Source organism: Dipodomys spectabilis, unplaced genomic scaffold, assembly GCF_019054845.1.
Source record: "Dipodomys spectabilis isolate Male_0828 unplaced genomic scaffold, ASM1905484v1 ptg000162l, whole genome shotgun sequence".
Taxonomy (NCBI): Eukaryota; Metazoa; Chordata; class Mammalia; order Rodentia; family Heteromyidae; genus Dipodomys; species Dipodomys spectabilis.
The window spans coordinates 2,113,699-2,127,467 of record NW_024870839.1 but is presented as its reverse complement, the minus strand read 5'-3'; the positions used below and the strand labels follow the sequence as shown (position 1 = coordinate 2,127,467).

The window sequence follows — 13,769 nt, the reverse complement described above, 5'->3', positions numbered from 1 at the left end:
TCTGGGCCTGGGCGCTGTCCCTCAGCTCTTCAGCTCAAGGCTAGCGCTCTACCACTTGAGCCACAGCGCCACTTCCAGCTTTTTTCTTTTTGCTTATGTGGTGCTGAGGAATCGAACCCAGGGCCTCATGCATGCAAGGCAAGCGCTCTACCACTGAGCCACCTTCCCAGCCCCTATAAACTTAATTTCTATTGTCCTTAAAACATTCTAGAATATCAGTTTATGTGCATAATATATCTTGATCAATGTCACCCCTTCCATCATCCCCCCCTCCATCTCTCCCAATCCCACCCATCTCCTCAATTAATCTGGTTCCATTTTCACATACACACACACACACACACACACACACACACACACACACACACACACACACACATACACACAGACTATGAAGGCTGCATTCTGCTTATCTTTATGAAGGAATACAAATGATCCCCATCAAAAGACAGTCATTACCACAAGAAAAAGTCCTGTATGAAGGCACATAGTGCCATGTTACTCATTACTGCAGTGCCCGTATGACTGTGGAGGGAACAGGTAAGGTGCCAGGGATCAAAGTGTTGGTGTTTATTCCTTTGAAGTCTTAGAACACCAACTATTTACTACATGCACTTCTTGCCTCATGCTGAAAATTGGAATTCACCCATGTGTCTCTTTTTCCTGTCTCAGATGCAGCCCATTTCGTAGACTCCATTAATCCCTGCCCCCACGCAGCAGCACAAGCACACGCACACCTAAGCCAGTGGAAAAGAAAAAAAGAGTTACTCACATTCATCCATTTTACAAACATTTCCAGGCTGCAATGGGAGGGCTTTACCTCTCCTTGAAGGATGAATAAATAGTGACAACCTGTACAGTGAAACAAGGCCCCGCTCTACTGGTACTGAGCAGACTCAACATGGAGAGGACAGTTATCTGTCTCATGGTCATTTTCTTGGGAACAGGGGCCCATAAGCCAAGTTCCCCAAGGCCTGACCGCCTCATGATCAGAATGAATCAACTTATAGACATTGTTGACCAGCTGAAAAACTATGTGAATGACTTGGTAAGACCACATTTGTCACAACAGAATGTAAATCTAATTTTTCAATTCATAGAAAAAGTGACTTTGGGGCTTCTAAATATAACTTGGAACTTTCTTTTGCTCTAGGACTCTGAATTCCTGCCAGCTCCACAAGATGTAAAGGTAAGACTTGTTGACTTGAATTCTCAAAACATATCTGATGTAAATTTGTAAGTCTAAGAAGATGGATATTTAGGAATACACTTGTAAGTCTAACTTATTTTAAGTCTAATGAGATGATTACTAAGGAATACACTTAACTTCAGTGAATTTTGGGGGAGACTTAATTGGTAAGAGATTTACTTCTATTTTGGTCAAATATTTATAGATTTACCAACCAACCAATAAAATGCTAGATTACATTCTTTATAACGTATTTATCTTCAGAGAGTTCTAAGTATACTCTTAAGTAGCATGTGAAGACAGAATAATGAACACAAATAAGACACTTGTGCTATAATCAGTTTTTAAAGAAAGATCTTTTAAGAATCATTGAACAGCATGAAACTTCCCTTGTAATCTTATTTAGCAAGAAAAGATGCATGCATTAAAGGCAGAATTGACTTTGAAATAATAAACAATCACCACCACCACTTTGAATGAATTAATTATAAATACAGAGTAGAGCAACAGGAGTGTAGAAATCAAAGCCCCCTTTTGAGTATCATTGACATCTACCTCGCCTCCGTGAGTCCGGTTGTTTTGGTGCTTCAGTGAAGTTTTTGAAAAGATCATTTTCAATAGCTAACCCCATCTCTGTAGCCATTTAAATCCAAGTTCTAAATTGAGGAGGATTGGCATAGAGTAGATCTCAGGAGTTGTGCCTGCCGATCTTTTTCCTTCAGTAACTTCTTCATTCTGATCTGGGACCTTGTGAGTAGAAATGCAATTGTTCTGACTGTTACAGACTTTTAATTGCATAATTTAGGATAACTATGAAAGTGCTACCAGTAATTAGGGTGCCACAAAGGGTGAGACTCAGGAAGATAGTTTGCAAAGAAAACAATTATGGTAAATGACTCGATGTCAAAGTTTAGAAAGTGAATGAGTCACAACTATTGCTTTACTCTAAAATTTACTCTCCAGCTCTGAACACAATCACTCATATTTACTAGGTTTTTTCTAATAAGCAGCATCCAAAATGAAAGTAGAACATTTAACTTATTGAAAGGACTTTTCCAATAACTGAGAATATTTCTTAATGTGTTTAGTTATCAAAACATAGATTTTCCAGCATCTCAAGCACGTTGTTTCATGACTATAATTAGGGCTTCCTAGCTACTGCCTGTCTACAGTTTGCAAAGTAAGAAATAAGAAAATACCCCACTTTCTAATGAATGTTGGTCCACTGGATTACTTCTTCATATGCTTTGTCAATGAAAGAATTTTGTTTCACAGTTTAAACTTTCTGATAGCTATTTGATTTTTATCTTTTTCACTGTTACTGCTAGCCACATGAACTGCAAAATGAGTGGAACTCACTGTGATATTTCCATGCATAGCTAAGCAGTGCTATAGTACTGTAGTGAAGATCTTTTTTTCTGTAGGTTTTCTTACCATTTTTTATTGTTAATATAAATGTGATGTACAGAGGGGCTACACTTATGGAAGGCAGGTAAATAACACATTTCTTTTTGGACAATGTTACCCCTTCTCTTGTTGGTCTCTCCCAGTTTTTCCCTCCTGTCTCCAAATTGTATACCAAATTGTATACTTCATTTTCTACATAGTGTTTAGTGAGTATCACTGCTGCATTTGTTCACCCTTTGTCCCTGCATTCCTTCCTTCCTTCCTTCCTTCCTTCCTTCCTTCCTTCCTTCCTTTTCTTTTTTGTCGGTTGTGGGGCTTGAACTCTGGGCCTGGGCACTGTCCCTGAGCTCTTCAGCTTAAGACAAGTGCTCTACCACTTGAGCCACAGCGTTACTTCTGGTTTTCTGATGGCTAATTGGAGATAAGAGTCTCACAGATGTTCCTGTCCCAGCTGGCTTTGAACTGTGATCTTCAGATCTCAGCCACCTGAGTAGCTAGGACTGCATGCATGAGTCACCTGTGCCCGGCTTGTCTCTCCATTTCTGTGATTCCCCTTTTACCCTCCCTAGGTGTAGCTAAGATCTTTGAGCTGCACTGACAGGCAAACTCAAGAAGGAAAAAAAATAGCAGAGGTTGCATAGCAGAAATGTAAACAAATTACACTTTTTCATTTAAATTTTCAGTTAATTTCATTATCTCACTTTTTTAGGGCTAACATCTAAGGAGGATCTGTAACAGATTTTAAAAGATTGAAAAGTTAATAAAAATAAAATTATTTAAAGGTTGGATTTTTATAGGAGCTTTAGTTGGTTTCTCTAGGCCTTTTCTAATTTTTTCCTCCTCCCCTCCCTCCCTCATCTTCTTCCCCCCTCTCCTCCTCCTCTCTCTTTCTTCTTCTATCTTTCCCCTGGCTTTCCTTCTCTTCCTTTCTCTCTTTTCCTTTCTCTCATGCATTCTCACCTCCTTCATCTACCACCACAACAAAACTATTGTTTCTTAGGTGGGGGTGGTGACTGTATCCCATACCAGAGAACATTTGACATTTGACATTGTCTAGAGAAATTTTTTGTTGGCAAATTTGGGGTAGGTGAGAGTACTGGCATCTGGTAGGTAGAGGCCTGGGATGTTACTAAACCTTCTAGAATGTCCAGGACAGGTCTGACAACAAAGAACTATGTAGTCACTATTTCAGCAATGCTGTACTAGAAAACCCTGATTAAAACCCAGTGTATGCTAGAGGGCAAATAGGGACAAAGGTAATGGAGTCCAGTTAATTAGATATCATACCGTGAATGGCCATGGCTTCCTTTGTGAAAGAAAAACTTGAGTGTGTGTGTGTGTGTGTGTGTGTGTGCATGCACGCATGGCGTGTGCCAGTATTGGAGTTTAAACTCAGAGGTAGGGTACTCTACCACTTGATTCACAGCTCCATTTCCTGCTTTTTGACAATTCATTAGTGCTAAGTGTCTCACAGACTTTCCTGTCCAGGCTGACTTTGAATTGTGATCCTCAGATCTCAGCGTCCTGAGTAGCTAGGATTACAGGTGGGAGTAACTGCCACCTGGCTAAAAATAGATTAAATTTTTATTGTTATTATAAAGGTGAAGTACAGAGGGGTTACAGTTTCATAAGTCAGGTAAAGAGTACCTTTCTCCTAGATTTTCCCTCCCATCTCCACCCACAAATGTATAGCTCATTTTCAACAGTGTCTAATGACTTTGGTTTTTTTTTTTTTTAAGGAGATACATATTTCAAGTATTCAATGCAAAACAAAGCCACGAGTTTGTTTTTTCTTTTCTTTTCTTTCTTTCTTTCTTCCTTTCTTTCTTTCTTTCTTTCTTTCTTTCTTTCTTTCTTTCTTTCTTTCTTTCTTTCTTTCTTTCTTTCTTTCTTTCTTTCTTTCTTTCTTTCTTTCTTTTTTTGGTTGGTCTGGGCTTGAGTGTTGTCCCTGAGCTCTTCAGCTCAAGGCAAATGCTCTACCGCTTGAGCCACAGTGCTGCTCTCGGTTTTCCAGTGGTTTATTGGAGATAAGAGTCTCACGGACTTTCCTGCCCGGGCTGGCTTTGAACCGTGATCCTCAGATCTCAGCCTCCTGAGTAGCTAGGATTACAGGCATGAGCCACCGGTGCCTGGCCATGTGTGTGTTTTCAAAAAGCAGCATCTGATGCACTCTCTAGCTAAAGAGTAGTTTTTTTTTTCATCCTTGATGTGACTTCCTTACTGCTCCGTCTAGCCTACTAAACTAGCAAAGAGCTCACCTCCTCATATCCTCAGGTGTTCAAAGATGAAGGAGACAAAGGCTTGCTTTTGGCATTCACTGCTACCAAGACTCTGCAAAGGAAAGTGGTGGTCATGCTCTCGGCACTACACAGAGACATGGGCCATCCTATCTTGTAAACCTCTGGGGTAGCAGAGCATTGGAAGCTGCTTGAATGAAGACGAATCCTTCTATTCTCTTCCACACATCATCTGGGCAGTTAGTAGGGACAGCTCTTCTGCTTCTATTCCCCTTGGAGGCCACCTCTGATGTCTATCTAACATCAAATCCATCAGTAATGAGTCCTGGCCTGCACTGCCAGGTACAGGTCTGTAGGCCTTGTGGGAAAACGAAACATCCTTGTCCATTAACTAGCACAGGAGGACAGGGAAGGTAGGGAGGATGGCCAGGCCCTCAGGGTGAATGCCAGCATTCCTGGCATTATTGGCTCAGGGAGTTCATCATTTCTCTGGAACTTAATTTTCTTTCAACATACACATGAAAATGTGAAGTCAGCAAAAGGGGCCTCTGTGAGAAATGCTGGTTTCTCAGACCATCGCAGATGAAGCAGTTATGTGTTTTCAGTTTCAGCTGGAAAATTTACCTCTTTAAATCTGAATATTATTTTTTTTCCAGTAAGTTAAGACGGTTGTGGTCAAAAAGAAGAGAAAAGAAAAAAAATTCAACAAACATGAACATGTGGTTTTCAAGGAAAAAAATGTGCTATAATTAACACTCATAAATAGTTTCTATTAAATAAGCATTTTGGCAAACATGGAAAGGACACCACTTTGCCTTTTTGAACAGCAGGCTGCCCCAAGATAGGGAAATCAGACACACGGCTCTCAGTTTGTGGTCTGATATGCAAAGCAAATCAGATGGGTTTGTGTCTTAAGGATGCAAGTTATTAATCGGCATTGAGATTAGGTAAGCGCAGGGGTTGGAAAATGCAAAGCAGGCTAGATGCTATTTTCAGCTCACCACCCAGGATGAGACTCAGGCATATTGTTCTATACAGCACTGCCCTTGCTTTTCCTGGGTGGCATTGTGAGTGGCAGTTATCACATAGAAGCTTCAGTGAAATGAAGGTGTGGCAACTTTTGGGGGACTTGGGAGGGCATCACATGTACACATGTTTATATATATGTTTATATATGTTTATATACACAGTATAAGTATATATACCTACATGTAAACACATATATGTATACATATATACAACACACATATTGTCCCAGTACTAAGACAATCTACATATAATATTTCACCAGTACTGAGGTTATTATATATATATATATATTAATGTACTCTATATATAATATCTTAGCTTTTTCTCACAAGGCTGGCACTCTACCACTTGAACTTGTGGCTTTTGGTGGATTTAGCTGGAGATAAGAGTCTCATGGAGCAGGGCACTGGTGGCTCACGCCTGTAATCCTAGCTACTCAGGAGGCTGAGATCTGAGGATCACGGTTCAAAGCCAGCCCGGGAAGGAAAGTCCATGAGATTCTTATCTCCAATAAACCACTAGAAAACCGGAAGTGGCACTGTAGCTCAAGTGGTAGAGTGCTAGCCTTGAGCTGAAGAGCTGAGGGACAGCGCTCAGGCCCAGAGTTCAAGCCCTACGACCGACAAAAAAAAAAGTCTCATGGACTTTACTGCCTAGGCTGGCTTTGAACTTTGATCGTCAGGCAGCATCATCCTGAGTAGTTAGGATTACAGGCATGTGTCACTAGTGCCTGGTGGTTTTGGCTTATTCTTTAGTCAGTAGTTGGTCAAACAAGGATTGAAGTGTTGGATCCATGTTCTCTCCACTTCTCCATGCCCTGAGACACTATTCTTGCCAACAGGAATGCACTCCAATTTGGTTGGATAAATCCCACATTACATTCTTTGACTGTTTGATTCCTATAGAACCCTACCCTAACTAACCTGAACATATGTATAGGATTTTACAGAAGTCATGCATAGCTCAAAGAAAATGCATTAAATCTTAGAAAATGACATTTTCTAGAGGCAGGTACCATTTCCTTTCCCCAAATGAGGGAATTTATCTCATTTATCTCATCTTTTGATTTTGTAAATATGTATTTAGCACTTGCTAATCATATGACAGTATGTTTGGGGCTGTATGACTTATGTACATGACAGAACCAGCGGTTAATGAAAAAGATTCTTTCTTATAAGCATTAGCTGATATTAGTACTACAGGGGGAAGAATTTCATTTTTATATCTCCACGTATGTTTACGCTGTAGTAAAATCAATCTGAAAAAAATTCTTAGTCTTTGTGTGTGTATCAGTCAGTACGGGGCCTTGAACTCAGGCTCTTGCACTCTTGTTTTTTTCCATTCAGGGATGGTGTGCTATCATTTAAACTACACCTCCACTTCCTGAAAAAGAGTCTTAATCATGCTACAACATAGCTTACCCAATGGTGCCACCAGCCATAGTACAACTTCATAATTCAGCAAATGTGTTCTTTAACCAAATTAAGTCTCTCTTAGGAAGCACAAAAGTCAGGTTGGGAATGTGGCTCAGGACAGTGCTAGGCTAGTAGAGATGAGACCCTAGGTCTGATCCCCAGTACCAAACAAAAACAACAACAAAAATCTCTGTGAAGACCATGCCTCTACTCAAATCTCAAAATGATACAGACTTAGGAAGAAAAAGGTTGCTTTTTTTCTCCTCTCTGAGGAGCAGGGAAAGGTCCCATTTTCCCTAAGTCAAGGGAAGATTGACTGACATACAGGAACTCTCATCTTTTATTGTCAAAGATAAACTCATCTGTTGAAATTTAGGTGATCCGCGTGATCCAAGACACCATACTTCATTTTCAACCTTCTGAAGAACTTCCATGAACATGGATACTGATGATTTCTCTTTCAGGGACACTGTGAGCAGTCAGCTTTCTCATGTTTTCAGAAGGCCAAACTTAAGGCAGCAGATAAAGGAGAAAATGGGAAGATAATCCAAGGATTCATCAAACAGCTGAAGAGGAAACTACCTCCGACAAAAGCAGGGCAAAGAGAGAAACAAAAACTTGTAAGATTGTCATTTGTCATCTAGCTTATTTGTATTGAACCATTATGTATCATCTATTTTGTATTTATTTATTATAATGGAATATATGTATCATTGTACACACACACACACACACACACACACACACACACATACACGTACAGAGTGCCTGGTCTCTTCCTGAACAGTTAGTTATACCTGCCATACTTAATCATACCAAGCACATTTTGAGAAATGGAGTCACCTCTCTCTATCCGCAAACTTGAGACTTTCAAGTAACTGCTCAGTAACTCAATAAGAATTTGTTAATAGTCCGTAGCAGCTAACATACAATAATGCTAGTTCTCAAGGGGAAGAACTCATTAGGAAGAGAATCCAATTATGAGTTAAGAAGTATTTTCCTGAAGTAAGGCAGGACTCAAGTAGTAGAGCACCAGCAGCTTTGAGCAAAAAACCAACTGTCTACATGAGTTTAAGCCCTAGTACCAGCACAAAAGCAAAATCCAGGAATATTTTCCTCTCATTAGCTATACTTGCATTCTTATTAATAGGAGCTAGATCTTAAGTTTGCTAACAAGGAATAAGCCTACAAGAGTCAACAGCAGAGTCAATATTTGAATTTAAGCATGTAGGCTCCACTACTTGACTGGAAAGTTTGTGTGTGTACATATATATATATATATATATATATATATATATATGTTGTATATACATATATACATGTGTATTAATATATAACATTTCACTATATATTAATATATACATTAGTACCCCAATATGTGTGTATATACATACTCATACATACATATATATGTATATATGGGATTGAACTCAGGGCCTCATGCTTACTAGACTGGGGTTTGAACTCACAGCCTCATGCTTGCTAGGCATGCACTCTATACATCTTGGCTCACACCCTGTAGTACTTCTGGCTCTAGTTATTTTTCATATAGCTTCTAGGGCTCACCTTGGAACATGCAGCTAGGATTACAGTGGGATCAGTGGGATCTACCACAGGTGGCTTATTTGTTGCAATGGGAGGATTCTCAGTGATGTTGCCTGGCCTGTCTCTAAGTACCATCCTCCCAAAGTCTGCCTACTGAGTAGCTGAAAGAATATCTCTCACTTAGGAAATGCTTGTGATATGAAAAATGCAAAAAAGGAAAGACTAAAGCTGGGTGCTTGTGGCTCACACCTGTAATCCTAACTACTCAGGAGGCTGAGATCTGAGGATGAGGGTTTGCAGCTAATCCGAGCAGGAAAGTTCATGAGACTCTTGTGTCCAATTAACTACTAAAAAAGTTGGCAATGGCGCTGTGGCTCAAGTGGTAGAGTGCTAGCCTTGAGCAAAAGCAGCTCGGGGATGGCGCCCAGGCCCCAAGTTCAAGTCCACGACAGGCACAAATTTTTTTTTTTAAAGAAAGAAAAAAAAATGCCAATGGTAGTATCTGCATTAAAACACTGCAGTGATGCCCTACTGCAGCGTGATCGCAAGCAATTTGCAACATTACTTCCAGAATGACTTTATGTACTTTTCCAAATGTTTTTCGGTGAATGTGATTTATGTCTTTAGTTGGAAAAGTAAAATTTAAATGAACATTTTATGCACTAGGGATTTTTTTAAAAAAAGAATGTTATCTCTTCATTGATTTCTAGATATGTCCTTCATGTGATTCTTATGAGAAAAAACCCCTCAAAGAATTCCTCGAAAGACTGAAATCTCTTCTCCAAAAGGTAACTATCTTACGTTATGCTTGCTTTCCTATTTCCTCTTTGTCTGGGTTGCTTCTGTGTTGAGTTTGCTCACAGTGTGCTCTTTCTGCAGATGATTCACCAGCGTCTGTCCGGGAGCCCTGGGGCGTGAGGATGGTTGGGGATTTCACTGCAGTTGGACACTATACTACAGACTCTAACACAGCCTGAAACTCACCTCTCCTATTCCAAGCAGAGAAGTCCAATGTATGCAGAAAGTATGCAAAGTTAGGATTCTCTCTCCAATTATGATATGGTACTTTACTTTATGCTGTTTGGTCATTTTGGAAAAACTTTCTAATCAGCTGGAGTCTGAATTCTTGTTATGGACCATTTTTGATTGTATGAGAAGTATATATATTTTTGGGGGGCGGGGTGCAAGTCCTGGGGATTGAATTCAGGGCTTGAGCACCGGTCCCTGAGCTTTGTGTTCAGTTTAGTGCTCTCCCACTTGATCCACATCTCCACTTACTGATTCATCGGAGGTTAGAGTCTCATGGATTTTCTTGCCTGGCCTGGCTTTGAACTGTGATCTTCAGATCTCAGCCTCTTGAGTAGCTAGGATTACAGGAGTATACCATCGGTGCCATGCTTAAGGCTAAAAAAATTTAAGCAAAAATCCTGTGTGGGAATTTATTGATTTTTATGTTAGCCTTGGTCTTCGATAAGTCTATTAGGATCCCTTGGTCTTCGATAAGTCTATTAGGATCTTAACTTAAAAGGTGCATACCTTCATTCAAGCTGAAAATATGGAAGCAGCAGATCACAATGAAAAATTGCAATCTTTATTTTTGCAAGAAAATGAAAACTGAGTATTTACAAGCTTTCATCTGAAGAATCTACTTTTTAATCCCAGAATGTCTAACATCTAAATATGTAACTTATTTATGTTCTAGGGGGATAGCTTCATCAGATTACTAAAAAAAGGTCTTTTCTATTAGGTTTATCAAAATATTTAAATTCAATATACATGAACTTATTTACAGAATAGACTGTCTTTGTTGGTCATTAAAGTAGTCTAGGAATGTGGATTTAATATTACCTCTGCTCAACCTCATGTCCCTTCATAAGCTAACATTTTAAGCTGGTAAAAATGGTAACTTAAAACTATAGAGGGACATACTAGGGAGTCTCCTAAGCTTAAAATAGAGATTAAAAATATTTGGCTGCCTTCTTAAATTGTTAGGGGCATATTATGAGCATAGCATCTCTTTCTTTCTTTCTTTCCTTCCTTCCTTCCTCTCTTTCTTTTTCTTTCCCTTTCCCTTCCCTTCCTTCCCTCCCTCCCTCCCTCCCTCCCTCCCTTCTTCCTTCCTTCTTTCTTTCCTTCCTTCCTTCCTTCCTCTTTTTTTCTTTCTTGTGCCTGTTCTTGGGCATGAACTCAGGGCCTGACCACTGTCTCTGTGCTTTTGAGCTCAAGGCTAGCACTTTACCACTTGACCCACAATTCCACTTTTGGCTAGTTTTAGTAGTTAATTGTAGATAATAGTCTCATGGACTTTCTTTCCTGGGCCGAATTCCAATCATGATCCTACCTACTCAGCTGGGATTATAGGGATGAGCCACTAGTGCCTGACTTCCTTCCTTTCTTTCATTTTTTGTCGGTCATGGGGCTTGAACTTAGGAACTGGGCATTTTGGCTACAGGCTTGTGCTCTACCACTTTAAGCCATAGAGCCACTTCTAGTTTTCTGGTGGTTAATTGGAGGTAAGAGTCTCATGAACTTTCCTGCCTAGGCTGACTTTGAACCATGATCCTCATATCTCAGCTACCTGAGTATCTAGGATTACAGAGCCTGGCCCTTTTCTTTTTCTTAAAACAGAATTACCATGATGAAGACATTCCAAGCCCTGTTTGTATTTTAATCACTTGTTGTGCATGCTGTCCATAAACAAATTTAATCAACTATATAAAATCAAAGTTAGAAGGCAAATTGAGAGGCCAGGAAGTGTCCTGGCCCAGCTTAGAGCAGATTTTTGTTTAAACACTGCAGACTTTCAATCATGGTTGGTAAAAACAGTGCTCTGCCACTTCATGTCAATTCCAGATAAGAAACTAAAACTGTAGTAAACGTTTTCTCAACTGGTATAAGCTATTTCACTGTTTCTTAGTGTTAAAATGGATCTGAGTGTGTAAGAGGCTATGGGATGGAAAATGTGTTATGCTCTGCAAAGAAGACCTGTCTACTTAAAAGTGGTTCAAAAACAAATTCAGACTTAATTTATAGCTCTAAAAGGTGTAGTGAAGATATATTATTTAATTAAACCTCAATGAATCTCAGGAGCACGGTGTTTTTGTTTAAAAAATCTTAAATGTGTAATTACAATGGAATAATGCTGCCATGTGCCTACTGATGCCAACATGCATGTGATCCTGCCGACATGTCACATGGTGCCGGCCCAGATGCTGAAAATGTTGCAAAGAAGCATGACGGCACAGTGCTTTAGACATCATAAAGACAGAGTCTCTTCATATTTGTTTCTGGCTTTCTACCTGTCGACTTCTTGACATGATGATCTGATAGTTAAGATAATGTATTTATGTTGGTGTGTTGGTTAGAAATCTTTTTAATCTTTTGACCAGTCTACTGTCTCTACTTTTCTGAAAAGTAAAAATAATTTATTGGGGACATTGGCTACAAGCCCAATAGTTAAAACATCCATTAAGGATCCCACCACCACCCAAGAATGCTTTACATCAACCAGCTGAATGAGACTTGAATAGCTCCCATCCCCACTTCTCTGTTCATGACTTAGCTAGTTCTTAAGGGGGATAGTGTATTCATATATTATCTTGTTGATAGTGATTCCTTGGTGAAACTACTTACAGATAAAATAAAAATGTAAAAGAAAGTGACATGAGGAAACCCATAACTATCACTGTTTACCTGTGGGCGGTGAGATGGGCGATCTGAAATACTGTTGGATGTAAAACTGTGTTCACTAGCTTAAACTTCTGGGGGCTTTTATTTTCTTATTTGTACAACAAGGGTGCTGAATATTTTAATCTCTAAAGTCAATTCTGCATTTTTTAGAACCTTGTATGGCTGTGAATCTGTTAACTGCTGGGTACTCTTCTGGGAACATCTGACCACACTTCTGAGTAAAACTTTGTTCTGAGTCTGATGTTCAGTTGCTTAATATTATTTCAGTAGTATTTGTAGCAACACTTACTGAAGGATAAAGAAAATGTTCTGAGACAGGGGAAGAAATTAAGGAAAGAAAGACAGAAAGAAGAAAGAAAGGAAGGAAGGAGACAAAAATTGCTGTAAGTAATGGGAGTATGGGAGTTTTTAGATAATTGCTATTTCAACTGAAAGTGTCATTTTGGGGCACTTGTATAAAATTATAGCATTATTACTCTACGTTATTGTTCTACCACTGTATTTACATTTGCATCTGAGGATTTAGTTTTAATATAAACCATGTACATTATAATTTAATGATTATTTATTGTATGTTTGGTTTTCCATGTTTATGTTCATGGCATATTTAAGACCTGATCACATTAAAGACTATCTAGTCAGTACATTTGTCTTTTGTGATTCTCTGGCACCCTGGTCTAATAATGCTGGCAGAAAATTAAAGATTTTTTTTTTCTTTTTGTGCTGGTCCTGGGGCTTGGACTTGCGCACTGTCCCTAGGCCTCTTTTGTTGAAGGCTGTGTCACTGTACCACTTGAGCCACAGCTCCACTTCAGGCTTCTTTGGTGGTTAATTGGCGATAAGCGTATCAAGGACTTTTCTGCCTGATCTCGCTTTGAATTGCAATCCTCAGACTTCAGCCTCTGAGGATCTGGGATTACAGGCATGAGCCACCAGCATCTGGCTAAAGATAATTTTTAAGTTCCTTGGAGCATCTAGTTTTTGCAGGTCTGTGCAAAGGTCATCTTCTCTCATGGCCTGCTGCCCCTAAAATAGACCTGTCCATGTTCTGTGCCAGCCACAGCCCAGCACTTCCTTCGCAGCCCTCCCACAGTGCACAGCAGCTGGAAGGAGCTGCAGGTATTCTCCCCCAGGCCCGCTTCCATCACTGCACACCCATTCCTGTGCAGCAACTCCTTCCTGCATGCAAGTGCTTCCCATCCAGCTCCTCTGCCCTCTTACTATGACAGAGTCTCACCTACTGGGCAGGAATCTATG

General features: G+C 39.7%; 1 protein-coding gene across 1 annotated transcript; it reads left to right on the top strand.

The window, feature by feature from the left end:
* The first annotated feature begins 773 nt into the window (after positions 1-773).
* Positions 774-9,963, top strand: Il21 (interleukin 21). Its single transcript, XM_042693005.1, has 5 exons — positions 774-1,048; positions 1,154-1,189; positions 7,742-7,897; positions 9,533-9,610; positions 9,702-9,963. Exons 1-5 carry the CDS (start codon positions 902-904, stop codon positions 9,738-9,740), a joined length of 456 nt encoding a protein of 151 aa, XP_042548939.1. The 5' UTR covers positions 774-901; the 3' UTR covers positions 9,741-9,963.
* The last annotated feature ends 3,806 nt before the right edge of the window (positions 9,964-13,769 follow it).

Coding starts and splice junctions, on each gene's coding strand:
- Il21 (XM_042693005.1), top strand. CDS start 902: ATGGAGAGGACAGTTATCTGTCTCATGGTCATTTTCTTGGGAACAGGG. Junction 1,190..7,741: donor CAGCTCCACAAGATGTAAAG/GTAAGACTTGTT, acceptor TTTCTCTTTCAG/GGACACTGTGAGCAGTCAGC. Junction 9,611..9,701: donor TGAAATCTCTTCTCCAAAAG/GTAACTATCTTA, acceptor CTCTTTCTGCAG/ATGATTCACCAGCGTCTGTC.